General features: G+C 33.9%; 1 protein-coding gene across 1 annotated transcript in view; it reads right to left on the bottom strand.

The window, feature by feature from the left end:
- Positions 1–8,951: 8,951 nt before the first annotated feature.
- Positions 8,952–13,848, bottom strand: part of LOC142348814 (small ribosomal subunit protein eS26-like) — a 108,874-nt gene continuing 103,977 nt past the window's right edge. The window contains exon 4 of the mRNA XM_075400335.1: positions 8,952–9,219. Coding sequence (XP_075256450.1) covers positions 9,094–9,219 — 126 coding nt within the window. The 3' untranslated portion in view covers positions 8,952–9,093. The remainder of the gene's footprint in view (positions 9,220–13,848) is intronic.

The raw sequence follows: 13,848 nt of genomic DNA, 5'->3' as shown, positions 1-13,848 counted from the left end.
CATTACGTTATCATGTTTAGGTTGACAAGATGTTTTTGACAAGGCTATTAGTGGAGAAAATTTGGAACGAATGGAAGCCCTCGTTCCAGAAAATCGCTCATATTGTCGTCAGCAGTATTGACAAAAATTTCGTGCTGACGTACGGCTCTTGCCGTTTTTAGCTGTCATTGCTTTTAAGTAAACTCTAACAAAAAACCAAGTGCGCTTGGATCCTCTGTTTACCCAGCAAATGCAATCAAGTCTTGATTTTTGTCCAGAACAGTCATATAGGCTTTGCTGCACATTCTTACTAGGTGTTAAAATTTTACTCACCGATTTTGACTATATATGCAAAGAAGAATATTTTGAAATATAGCATACAATTCAGCTTCAAGCTTTGATCTTCAGCGTACAAAATTTTGACTCTTTGATCACGAATATTGGACATCAGGATGTTATTAATTCAACAAATTAGCAAAACTACCACTGCACACAGTTATCTGTTACACGCACACACCAAACAAATCAATTTCAAGCAAAAAAACCCCAACTCACTAAAACATAGAACACTGTAAACAGTCGGAAAAACTAACCTGCCAAAAAAAGAAAAAATCTTCGATCACACGAAGTGTCCGAGAAAAGAGAACTGGAGCGCTGAACGCCTTGTTCTCAACGCGACGGGAGAAGAAAAAACAGGGAGTCGAACGAGAAAAGCGCGACAGAATGGAAACGAGATGCACGGGAAGTTGAGCGAGAAACGCGCAAGAAACGGGATGCTCGTGAAAGAACGGGCGGGAAACGAGCGATGAGGCGGGGCGAACTGTCCTAGCAGACTACAGCAACAAACTCAACCAAACAAACTAGCCGTTTTCTCAGAACAAACTTAAGTCTCACCCTAGGAAGAATGAGAGAAACTATTGGGAGACAAGCTAGCAAATTCATTATGGGGCTCAATACACCAAAAAGAAATTAATTTCGGCAATGTTGTACTTTAATAAAAAAATGAAAGAAAATGTCAAGAAATTTACTCCAGAAAAAAAAACTCACACAGCGAAATTCAAACCAAAACAACCAATCAGCATAATAACAATATTAAACAAACTACAGCAAAAGGTAAATAAACTACATTAGGAAATTTGTAGTCTAAAGCAGCTGAAAAAGTCAGGAAAGAATCTAACCGCAACTCCAGATTAAACTTAAGTCACACACTAGAAGGCAACAAGACCAAACAAATTAAAAATCACACAGTTAAACACGAACAAACAGCAGCAAAAAAATAATATACTACAACAGGGGAGCTAGGAAATTAGTAAAGTTGGAAAGTTCAAGAGACAACCCAGCCGTAACTCGTGAATCAGCTAAGTCACACCCTAGAAGTCTGCAAAACCAAAACAAACAACCAGCATAATCAACATACTACAGCAAAACATAGCATACTTGTGACATATGGCAACATACTAAAATAGTACATCGAAATCCAGAAAGTAGGCTGAGAAAAGCGAAAAACGAGGTTATAGGAGAACGATGTTATTGGAAAAACCGGTAAGGAAGAATTGTTGAAAATTTAATGGACGAAAAACACGCAAACGTTACGGTATTGAAACGAACGGCAAAAAATGGCAATGTGATAACTTGTCTTTTGTAGGCCTTTTTTGTAGGTCTTTTGTTTTTTTTTTGTAGGCCGGAGTTTTTGAATCTTTTCACACGTTTTTTGTGTTGAGTTTATCTTCTAATCGAAAGGCAATAAATTTGACAAAATTTTCAAAGAATTATGCTTTTTCCCAGCTTTTTTCATTATTTATCAGTTTTTCTTGCAAATCTTGCTAACGGATATTCACGTTTGCGATATCGAAGAAAAAATTAACGGGTTGGGTTTCCTGTCGCTTAATGTTTTATCAAATTAATAAAACTAATAAAAATTTCATAAACTTTGTCTTAGTTTTTTTTGCGGTTTTGAAACTGCTCTCACCGACATTTCATTATATGAACAGCAGAGAGCCCTCTATCGTCTTGTATCAACACTCCAACAGGTGTAGCTGTAGTTGCTCATGTTGATTCTTTGAGGGAGACGATACTTGCTCTTACTCTGGATTAATTACCGTATGGTCGCCGTCTTTTGTGAGGTCAGCCAGAAAGATACACGAGTTGTGCGTGGATCGGTGGCACTGGGTCGTGGAATGCAATCAGGAACTTTGGCTTCCCTCATCAGCTTGTCTTTTTTTCTCAATGAATAGCATTGAACTGTTCATCACTTGCTGACTGTTGATAGCACCACTTACACCTTCGCTAGATACGAGCAGACTGAGTACCTTCGATACTTGCACAATTGGAGTTCCAGATAGCGCCCTTCTCACTAAAAGAAGACTGCTCCGCTGCTGCACATTAGTCCACTGTTTGATAAGTTTATCACAACAAAAAGGCTACAAGAAGGAAAACGCGGTATTAGCTGTGAATTCAGTCTATAGAAGTTTGGTATACCGCAGTTCAATTCAATTTCACTGAGATTGAAAACATAAGGAACAACTTTTTTTTAGCAACCATAAGTCCAACCTGTCAACTTATTAGCATTGCAAGGTACAAATCAACGTAAAGTAACATTATCCATAAACCTATAGAGCAACAAGCTTAGACGGCATGGTTTTTTGATGCTCTTGAACCGGTTTTTTTCTGATATCATTGACGTCAAAATCGGTTCGTAATCGATCAAGAATCGTGTAGAGAGCCTAAAGATATTAAGCCAAAAACCACCTTAATCCGTACATATCGTGCTTATATTTACTCAAAATGTTGTTAAGTGAATTTTTTCGGTACTTTCTACGTATATTAGATCGTTTTATACGCAATTAAATTCAAATTCAGTAACTCGATTCTGATTGGTTATATTATCACTTATTTACTCGGTAACACTGACAATTATTGTGCCGACCCACATGTGGGGGAGGAACTATATACTCAAATGGGTTTTTTTTTGTTCAGTCAATTTTGGCCGATCGATATAATAATCGTAGAGAGTTGTGAGTGGTATCATTAGAAAGCCAGTCCAGTGTAGAATATGGAATTAAAAATATTTTTTCAATTTTCGCTTTTTATAGGGAGTTATCGCGGTTTAAAGTTTTGTGAATATTAGACGTATTTCAGCTGTTTTTATTAACATTTTGACCAAAGTTTCGTCAATTTTGCTAAAATATATTAAAATTGTTAACTGTAGTGTTATGAATTTTATCTCTAAAGATAGAGGAGGGTTGCTGAATTGTTCGATACGAGTTTTTTGGCTAGAATTTAAGCTAAAATTTTCAAAATTCAGACTTTCGTCAAAAAAGGGCAAAATTTGCTTTTTTTCAGCACACTTTCTTTAAATTTGCTGGAAGTAGACAACTTAAAATTGCAATTAGATTCCTTCTAAAGATAGAGGAGGGTTGCTGAATTGTTTGATACGAGTTTTTTAGCTAGAATTTAAGCTAAAATTTTCAAAATTCAGACTTTCGTCAAAAATGGGCAAAATTTGCTTTTTTTCAGCACACTTGCTTTAAATTTGCTGGAAGTAGACAACTTAAAATTGCAATTAGATTCCTTCTAAAGATAGAGGAGGGTTGCTGAATTGTTCGATACGAGTTTTTTTGGCTAAAATTAAAACTAAAATTTTCAAAATTCAGACTTTCGTCAAAAATGGGCAAAATTTGCTTTTTTTCAGCACACTTGCTTTAAATTTGCTGGAAGTAGACAACTTAAAATTGCAATTAGATTCCTTCTAAAGATATAGGAGGGTTGCTGAATTGTTCGATACGAGCTTTTTGGCTAGAATTCAAGCTAAAATTTTCAAAATTCAGACTTTCGTCAAAAATGGGCAAAATTCGCTTTTTTTCAGCACACTTGCTTTAAATTTGCTGGAAGTAGACAACTTAAAATTGCGATTAGACTCCTTTTTAACTCAAAAAAGAGCTAGTTGTACTCCCGCTGGCTTTAAGAGTCTTCTGGAATTATAATTTTGAAAACTTTTTGCAAATACTGACAATTTATCGTCAATTTTGACCCAATTTTCGTCAATTTTGCTAAAATATGTTGAAATTGTTAACTGTACTGTTATAGATTTCATCTCTAAAGATAGAGGAGGGTTGTTGAATTGTTCGATACGAGTTCATTTGCTAGAATTTATGCTAAAATTTTCAAAATTCAGACTTTTTTTCTTCAAAAATGGGATGTAATTTGCTTTTTTTTAGTACACTTGCTTTAAGTTTGCTGGAAGTAGACACTTTAAAACTGCGACCTTTTTTAATTCAAGTAGAGCTAGTTGTACTCCCGCTGGCTTTAAGAATCTTCTGGAATGATAATTTTACCAATTTTTTGCGAATTTAAACTCGATAATTATACAAAATGCGATGTTTATTTTTGGCAAACTGTAAAATTCAGTACAAACGTGATCTCTTTCGCAACCATTTCAAGAATTGAGTGTTTTGCTAGACAAGCAGCAACATCGGGTCTTATCTTGATCTCACTATGGATCCTTATGATAAAAATTGTTTATATTTTTTTGGCGCGGACCTTTTGTTTCAAAATATTTCTGCTATGTAAATGTTTTTTATGTAAATTACGTAAATGAATGTCAAATAAGGTCCGTTTTAAAAGGCAGAGACTATTTAAAATAAACGAGACCCAAGGAAATTGTTTTCTGGAGTCAAGCTCATGGTTTATATGGCTGTGACAAATTGTTTTCGTAAAAATTATATGGACTTCTTTTGTTTTGCTTTCATTTTTATACTGTTTGTAGCCCAATGACTTAATGTCCCCAATCAAAGATCTAGTTAAGTTTTAGAAAGTACAAGAGAAACTATACGTTTTTTTCTGTTGTTATCTAATTACTGTTATGAATTTGAATATATTTGTTTTGGGAAAATATCGGTGGATTTTTGAACTTTGCCACTATTTCATCATATTTCTGTCAACTTCGGGCGTAGTTCCAGTAAAATGAGGCGGAAACCGAAATCCTGTGAGTTATAAATTAATGTCGGTAACGGTTTTGTTTTCAAATGATAGTTTCTTTATTTTGGTAATAAGCGTTTTCAGTTTTTCCTTTATTTTTGTTCACATATGGATATTTTATGAGTTCATTTTGTTTCCTTGTCGACTTATCATATTATTGACAAGATCAATTAAGGGAAGACATTGTATGGAAAATACACAAAGTTGTAAAAAAAGCTGCATCTGGACATGTTAATTGTTTTTGTTGAATAGTTTATGCTTTTTGGGTTTAGACACAGTTTTCTCGCAATATTTTGTGGGTTGTCTTTGGATTTTGCCTGTGTTTGTCTTCCTTTCCCTTATTTTGTGCCCTTTACCCAATGTTGATAGATCTTAATTGGTTCCCCAAGACTTATATCTCAACCTAGTTAAAGATTTCAGTTTATAGCTGTTTGTTTTAATGACTTTCAATTTAAATTAAAAAAGATCTCATCTGTCTCTTTTTTGCTTTGATTTTCGTCACCATGTAACTCAATCTCTCTCATTAGAAGTCCCAATTATTTTTCGTTGATTCAAACATTTTTTGCGCTTGGTTATTTGTGGTGATTGAATGCTTCGACCATTTAGTTTCATAAAATGTAATCGAGATTTCTATAACGTTCAATTTTTTCTTTGGTTTCCTTTTGTTGTCATGTCTACGAAGTCCTTTTATAGGGAGGAACTGTTGATGTTAAGATGAAGTTGAAACAAAGATTTAGAGTTCTTGCAGTTAACATCTCATAATATAGTGCCTTCAACAGTGTCATGTCGTAAAATTCTTTGAAATTTTGTCTTCTTTATAGATTTGTTTTTTGTGGGCTCGTGACCTTGTCTCAGTATTAGCAGGCCAAAATGTCTCCCTGAGGTGTTGAAACTTAATCCGTTGCTTTTTGTTTTAATCCTAAATCTATTATGATTTTTGAAAATATTTGTTTTCAAAAATATAATTGAGGTTTGAGCCTCGTCTTTTTAAATTAGTTTTTCGGTCGATTTTTAGATCAGTCCGTGTAATCACAGACCACAACCCGTTTCCATTGAGCTATAACTTAATCTTCAGAAAAATTTCAGATGGAAAAAATCTTTTCTCGGCTTTATAAATAGTATTACTACGAGATTTTAAAAAATGTCAGATTTTTATATATTTGTACGTTTCAAAGGATTTTTGGATTCTTTTTAAATTATAACAATAATCGTTAACCCCATTTGCTTTGAATTTTTCCGCAATTGAACATTGGACAACAACATGTCTAAATTGCTTCCTATGTAAATATAAATGAACGTTTTTGTGGTTTCAGTTGATATCTAATGACATTAATAACTGTGAAGTTGTTTTTAAAAATGGAACTATTTTTGAACTTCGCACCTATTTGCTCTTTTCTTCGACATGTTAACCAGTCGCATTGGTGACAGGTCTCAAATCTTTTCTAAAGAAGTTTTGGTTAAATTGTTTTGTTTTGTTTTTTATCTGATGCGAGTTTGATTTTGTTATGATTTTTATTATAGACATCGAGTTTTAGTCGTAAATATTGTTTGTTGTTTGGTTTTTATTATTGTCCTTTCTAGTAGTCCTATGATCAACAACTTTCTTTGGCCCTTTAGCGTGGCGTTATTGTATTTCATTGGTTGTTTATTGAACGATGTGTATGTTATTGAAAGTTTTCTATCTCTTCATCATTTGGTAGCCAGTTATGTCAAGAATGTGGATGAGCGGGGTCGGAACATTATGTGCGTACGCACATTACCGAGCCGCCTTGTTGATAATTTAAAAACACTCTCATTTGAACAAAATTTCAAAAAACCACTGCAAGCAGCATTTAGCTTTTGGATTTTTCAAAGGTTTTTTCCTTTTGCTTTTCAAGTTTCCTTTTGTTTTTCCAGTTTGCTTTTCAACGATTACGATTTTCTTTCGACTAAAAAACGAAAATCAATTTTGTTTGTATCATTTTCCCCATTTCTTGTAGATTTTGGTCTATTCAAGCTACTGAAACTACAGCGGGTTGAGGCTAATAGTTTCTTTCAGACATCAATAACGTCCTGATATTGATGGTCTGCGCTGCACATTTCAAATTGAAGCTAGTCGATATGGACAAAAACTGTCATAAAATTGAAAATAGAAAATCGTTAGAGTACAAAATTTTGATGCTACTGGTTTGCGTTATTCCAGAGAACAATTAAGTTATTTAGTCTCTTGTAGCGGAGAATTACTGATTAATACAACGTTTGGTACAAAAGTCAAGTTCTCAATTTTCCGTGGTTACGTTAGTTTCAAGTTTTACTATATTGGGTTTTCGACCCTCGAATTGCAGCATCAACAACACTACGGGAAAGGATTAACTTTAAAATTGAACTCGGAGAAACTCACAGAGAATCAATGATAACGTTCTTAGCTCAGCAAAAAATTTAGATCAGTCAAAATTGGCCTGACCAAATCCAATTTGGCAAAGTTCCTAACCCCAAAAAATTGACTTAGAAAAACAGCAGAACATTACATGCCAATATATACCTTCTGGCAAAAATTTGATATTGTTAGGGGAATTCGAGATTGTAACTGGCATGATTGTTCTGAAGTTTTATGTCCTGTTTTATATCACACTACGACTATTGCATACAAATTGTAATGGTTAGTGTAAACCTTTTTCACTACAAAGACACGCATCAGTTTGTTCTCACCTACAAAAAAATTTCTGTTCATGCGGAAGTAGAAACAGTTCTCGCAAAATAAATAAGATCAGCTATGGCATCAAAATCCAATGCAACGACGAACAGTGGTGATGCCTCATCATTCTTGCGTACATTTTCTACCCAACAAATCAGAACTTCTTGCTATTGTTTCAAATTTTGCAGGTGTTCTTGATATCTAATACCGTAATTATACTTTATGAGGAGACTACTATATATTATTTTGTTAACTTGGATAACTTTTCAATTGAACGAAGTTTTTCCATAAGAACTAGCAAGGTTTTCCCATTAAACTCTGTCGTAAGACAAACCTGTTTCTGTTCATTAGATACTTTAATGAGTTACCTCGCGCCTATAAGCATGCTAAAATTGCTATTTGCTGATGATACAAATTAATAATTGAATTTCAATGCAAAGAGTGTGGAAGTACTTCGGCAAAATTTCTGCCCAAAACTTTTAGGTTCGGAATTGCAAAATTAATGTTACTCTTATATTGTACAATATGGCGCTCTAATCAACTGCTGCCCCTTTTTTACAGCAAAAGATAAAACTATCCACTTTCCCCAAAAAGTTTAAACACTGTTAAGATTTGATTATCAATAACTCGATTTAACAATTTATGCACTTCAGAATTATGATTCTCCTAAGTTTGTTCTCAATACCGTTAATAATCAAAATAAATTTGAAATGATTTATGTAAAGTAGTCAAGGAACAGGATAACAAGAGGTACTAATATGAATCTAGTTAAATAACCCTTTTCTAAACGCAGATTGAAATGCAGTCAGTCAAAGAAGCATCGAGGTGCTAAAGCTTTGCTACAGATTGCGAGCCATGAATCATAAAACCAGAATTACTCTCCTAAACAAGAATCAGTTTCTGCCATGAAATGAAAAACTCCTTTGTAATCAATTATTATGATCTACCAGATTGTATCAAAAATAGTCATTTAGGTGTTTCCGAAATTTAATGAATGTGATGCAAGCAAATTTGAGCGCCTGCTTGAAGTGCACCTCAAGGCATAAATTGCTTAAAAGTTATTCTAATTGTCAGAAAGCATCATTTCTTGCTTTAACCTATACCAAAATGAACTACGCAGCAAATTAACTTAAAAGTAATTGATTGCGATAAATTTATTTGTTTATTTGCTTATTTTTGAGTAACGTAATATTGGGGCAGATTGGAATAGAAGATCCGGGAGATCTATAACAGTCCTCGCTTACTGTTGATGTATTTCACAATAACGAAATATAATCTTGCTTTGTTCTTTCTAAGCTCATGCGTTACTATAAAAGGAACATTGCTTCGGGAAACTGAATTCAAATGCGGTCAAGAATACAACAGCTTAATCATTCAAATTTCAGAGGAATATTAAGTTCGTCTATCCCGTTCCGCAAACAAATTCCTCAACAATAGCGATTCGAGAGCATGCCCCAAAATATTTAGTTCTGACGCTGCTGCTGTTGTTGCTGCTGCTGATTGCCTCCCTGGTTCCTGTTGCCACCTGGTTGAAACCTGACAGGAGGGGTTCTGATCTTCCTGTCTTCTCGACTTCGGTTCCTCACAACCTACAACAAACATTCAATACATTTTCCAGAATACATGTAAATTAGGAGCCATAACTGTTGGGTTAAATAATTACACTTTCAGAAAAATCAAATGAAATCATCAATAATTACTTTTTGTACATTAAAAATACTGATCCAATAGAGTGCAAATATTAACAATGAAAAAATTTGATCAAAAAATTAAACTTTGACCAGCATTAGATATTGTGGAAATTAACAGCAGGATTCATTATACAAGCTTCTCAACAGATTTGCATTTATTGGATTGATTTGGACGCTAGCCTAGATGCTCACATTTCAGAGATCTTAAATCAGGACATGCAACCTGAAGGGTTAAATCTTTCTTTCAGAGACACAATTTTATTTTTTAACTTTTCTTATCTCTCTCTAAACAAAAACAAGATGGCTCGTGCGATTCTGTGCGTAGCACAGTATGTTCCAACAGATCTCTCAAGGTTGCAAAAACAAACATACCCGGTAGATTGCCGGAAAAAAGCCGCCGTTGATTCCAATAAGCCTGATTGGGATTGAAAGAATAGAAGATATTGAAAAAAAAAGATTTTTGTACAAAAACATTTTTTAAGTCCGATTTATTTTGATGGCATTTCGTAGCTGAACATAACGTGCTTCTGTTTCTTAGAGAGAGGCTACAGGGGCTACTATCAATACCAATAAGCATTAGAGATGGTAACTAAGACTTATAGGAACGACGTTCAAATAGCGGGCATCTAAAATTGGTCTTTATGGGTTTATCCCGTTTCTACTTCTGACTTCAATTTTTTATACTGACTCTGTTCATTTTGAATTGCTTTGCTGATCAACTGATGTTCAAAATCACTCTTAGCAGAATCAGAGAAGAGAGAAACTAGCCTAGAGAAGTCAAAAAGATATCACGCAAAATGTTGAAAAAGCGGCAAAATGAGGTAAGGCGAAACATTTTTTATTCGACGAAGTAAAAAAAATAGGAGCGCTATAATAGCCGGCTGAGAAGATGAGGGCGGCTATTAACCATTTATTTCTGCTGTCAGACAAACCGTTGGGAGCATCCGAAAGTAACTTAAATGCATTTGAGAAAACTTGTTCTGTTCAAACCAAACAAATATGCCGTCGTTTTTTGGCACTCTTTAAAACATTCTAGAAAGATAAGTGTTGCACAATTTAAAAGACAGACAAAGACAATACTTACAAACACACACATTACGCACAAATACCAAAACTAACAACAAAAAACATCTTCAAAATTCTTTTTGGCAACTAATCTTTACTCAAGGTTACTCACCGTTCATTTAGGTCATCTTTGTTTTTTCTAGATAACTAGTTGTGGACTTTTTGATACAATTGTATCGCTCATTGTAATTCTGACACTAAACTTAAAAATTTTTTAAAATCTTCGGAAAATTTTGTCATTTTAGATGCTTCATGAGCATGAAGCAATTGATTATGATGCGATATGCTTAGAGCGAGATTCAATAGAACATAATTTTGGTTTTCGAAAGATTTAAAGCTATAATTAGTAAAAAAATGATTTTTTAGATTTAAGGGTTAGTTTGCGTGTGCACTCTTGTATAAGTTTATATAAGCGTGTGCGTGTTCTCTAATGTATGTACGCGAAAGAGACAGAAAAAGTTTGGCTGAGCGAGCAAGTGTTAAATGTTAGACCACTCTGACTAAAATACAGGCAGAGTGGAAAAACTAAAATTTAAAGAAACTCTCTCTTGAAGAATAAATCTTTCTTTCTCGCTCTCTCTCGCTGTCTCTCTCTCTCTCTCTCTCTCTCTCTCTCTCTCTCTCTCTCTCTCTCTTACACACACAACTCACATTATACAGCACGCACACGCATACATACACCCACACAAAAGCGCGCGCACACAAATTAACCGACAAACAAAACCTAAAATTTACCATTTATTAAAATTTTCTTTCTGGCAACGGATCTTCTTACCCATGGTTCGTCACCGTTCACTTGAATCCTACATGGTTTATAAGAAAACCAAGACTGGAATCCATGAGGCAATTTTATCGGTAATTGTAAAATTATAACTAAAATTTGAAATGAACTTTTTCCAAAAATTTAGTCACTTTTGATGTCCCATGAGCATAATGGGCCGATTCGTTTTTTTCTCTTAGATGTTTCACCAGCTAGACTGAATAAACACAATTGTCTTTACATCTAAACCGCAATTGGCAGCGAATATCATAATTTCAAATTTTTACATTTCTGAGTTTTTTCACTCTGCTGCTACTTGTGTCTAAAATTTAAGTCACGACGAATCAAAACCTAATCACGCTAATGACCTAAGAACATTTGCTAGAGAGAGTGAGAAATGAAGTCACAGGGGCAAAGGTCGTTATTGAGAATAAGAAGTCATTCAAAAACTTAACTTTTTCAGCTTTGCTGTGAACAACATTAAAACCATAAAAGAGCGTCATACTAAGAAACAAAAGCTAAAAGAGCCAGGATTCCGGAACCGAATCGAAACAGAAAATTGACCACCCTCACTGACCTAATGCACATTTTACATAATTATGCAAAGCATTTTGCAACATGGAAAACATAATTAAAAACTAACTGACAAAAAATGATATACCATCTGATAAAATTTAATTAATAGACTCAAAAAAAAACAGCCAAAAACAGGCAGTTTTCACCAAGATAATAAAAATTGACAGAAAACCTCATAAAATTGGTTAGTCAATAGAAAACCGAGGAAAGGAAAATTAGATGAAAACCGACAGAACCGAAAAAAAATAATCTCATAAAAAAATTCACTGCAAGAGCTAAACGCAGTTTCCGAACCATTCATCTGAGAAAAAGTTAATTACATTCTTTCGCGCATCAGTCAGCCTGCCAATACTTGACGGAGGAGTACTTAACAAAAAAAATATGAAAAAAACAAAAATCTGAAAATTGTTAAACTTATTTAAGTGAAGTGCCTTGATTAGCTTTGAAGAATCTTGCAAACCATTATTTGGCCCAGCTTATTTATAAGCTCTTCTGCTAGATTAGCCACTCATCCAAAATGCAGGAAAAACATCAAATGACTACTGAAACTGTCAAGAACAAAAACCCTGAAAAAAATGTTTACAATATAGTGCCCTGTCTAGACTTGAAGGGTCACCTCATAGTATCAACAACGAAATAAAAAAAACTGACAGAGAAAAAACACAGCAGGAAGCGTCAGACCAGAAAAATACTCAAAAACCTTAAACAAATCGGGGGAAAAGTTTGCTCGAATTTAGCCACGAATTTGGTCGAACTTACTTCAAAACATCTGAAAATAATTGACAATTGAAACGAAAGATGACAGAAACTGCTAAAAACAAACAATTTTAACAACACAGCTCCACGCAAACGCTATAACAAATGAAGAACACAAAAATTGCAAAAAAGCTTGAAACAAGAAAAATTTGTAAAAAGAGCTGAAAACTGAATCAAAGTGTAATATTTGCTTCCGATGGTCCAAAATGCTTAACACATAGCAAACTAATAGTTTGGATAATTGTGAAAAGCACATTTGACTAAAAAAATTGGAATTAAAACAAAGTTTGTTTGGAAAAAGCCGCACGCGATCAAAATATTTTGCTCGCTTAGCAAAAATTTTTCACAACTACTCTTCTCGCTACCTTTCAAAAACAATATGAACAAAAAACTAGTTTTTCTCTCTCTCTCTCTCTTCCTCTGCTCTTCGATTCGTTCAGCTAATTGACCTAAACATTGAGTTCGCACAGGCGGTATTGACTTCTGAATCCCGTTTCAATTGCGCTTAAAAAATTAGCTATCAAAAAAAGTACATTTATTTAGCAAAAATATATCAAAAACGTCACATAGTCATCCTTCTGTCTAAACTAAAAAGTAAAAACATTAAAGAGATTCGAAAAATTAGAAAATTTTTCAAACCAATTGTCAAAATATTAAACATTTATAAAAACATTGAAAATGTAATTAAGAAACAAGTTTCCATTGAATTTCATAGACTAAACGTCAAAAATAAAATCAATCTACAATAATGTAAATTAAACCTCTGGCTGCTCACAGAAAGTCTTTATCTGCTAAACCAAAAACAAACAGAAGAATAATTTGACCAAAACAGCAAAAAACGGATTAGCTTGTGTACAATTTTATAAAACAAAAAAAAACCTCACGAGTTGTCCAATACACGAATTGCCAAACGAAAATTGGCATATACACTAAATTTTCAGAAAAAGTCCGATCGAGGTCGAAAAACGAAGAAATCAACGAAAAAAATCCCAAATAAACAAAAAAAATTTGACAAATATGTGCCCATTTTACACCTGACATGAAATAATAGTCTATACAAAACTTTGCGGTATCAATTTCAGGAAGTTAAATATTAACGCAGCATCGATCGAAAACTATTTCTACAAAAAAAAAACAAGTTATAGATAAAAAATTGAGCCAAATGGAAGAAAAAACGGCTAAAAATGAGAATCTATATGCGGCATTCTGTCAAAAAAAAACACTTCAGTCGAAAAGTCATCCACTGATCAAAGAGCCTGATCAAAAAACTTCTCTCGCTTAGAATAATTAGTTCACATGGCAACTTTACTCATTCACTTTTAGGTCAAAACACCGTCTGAACGAATAGTACTTCCGGTAAAACATAGTCC

This window comes from Convolutriloba macropyga, chromosome 10 (genome assembly GCF_964194025.1).
Source record: "Convolutriloba macropyga chromosome 10, txConMacr16.3, whole genome shotgun sequence".
NCBI lineage: Eukaryota > Metazoa > Xenacoelomorpha > Acoela > Convolutidae > Convolutriloba > Convolutriloba macropyga.
The sequence above is the reverse complement of the archived record's forward strand: the minus strand, read 5'-3'. Positions and strand labels throughout refer to the sequence as shown.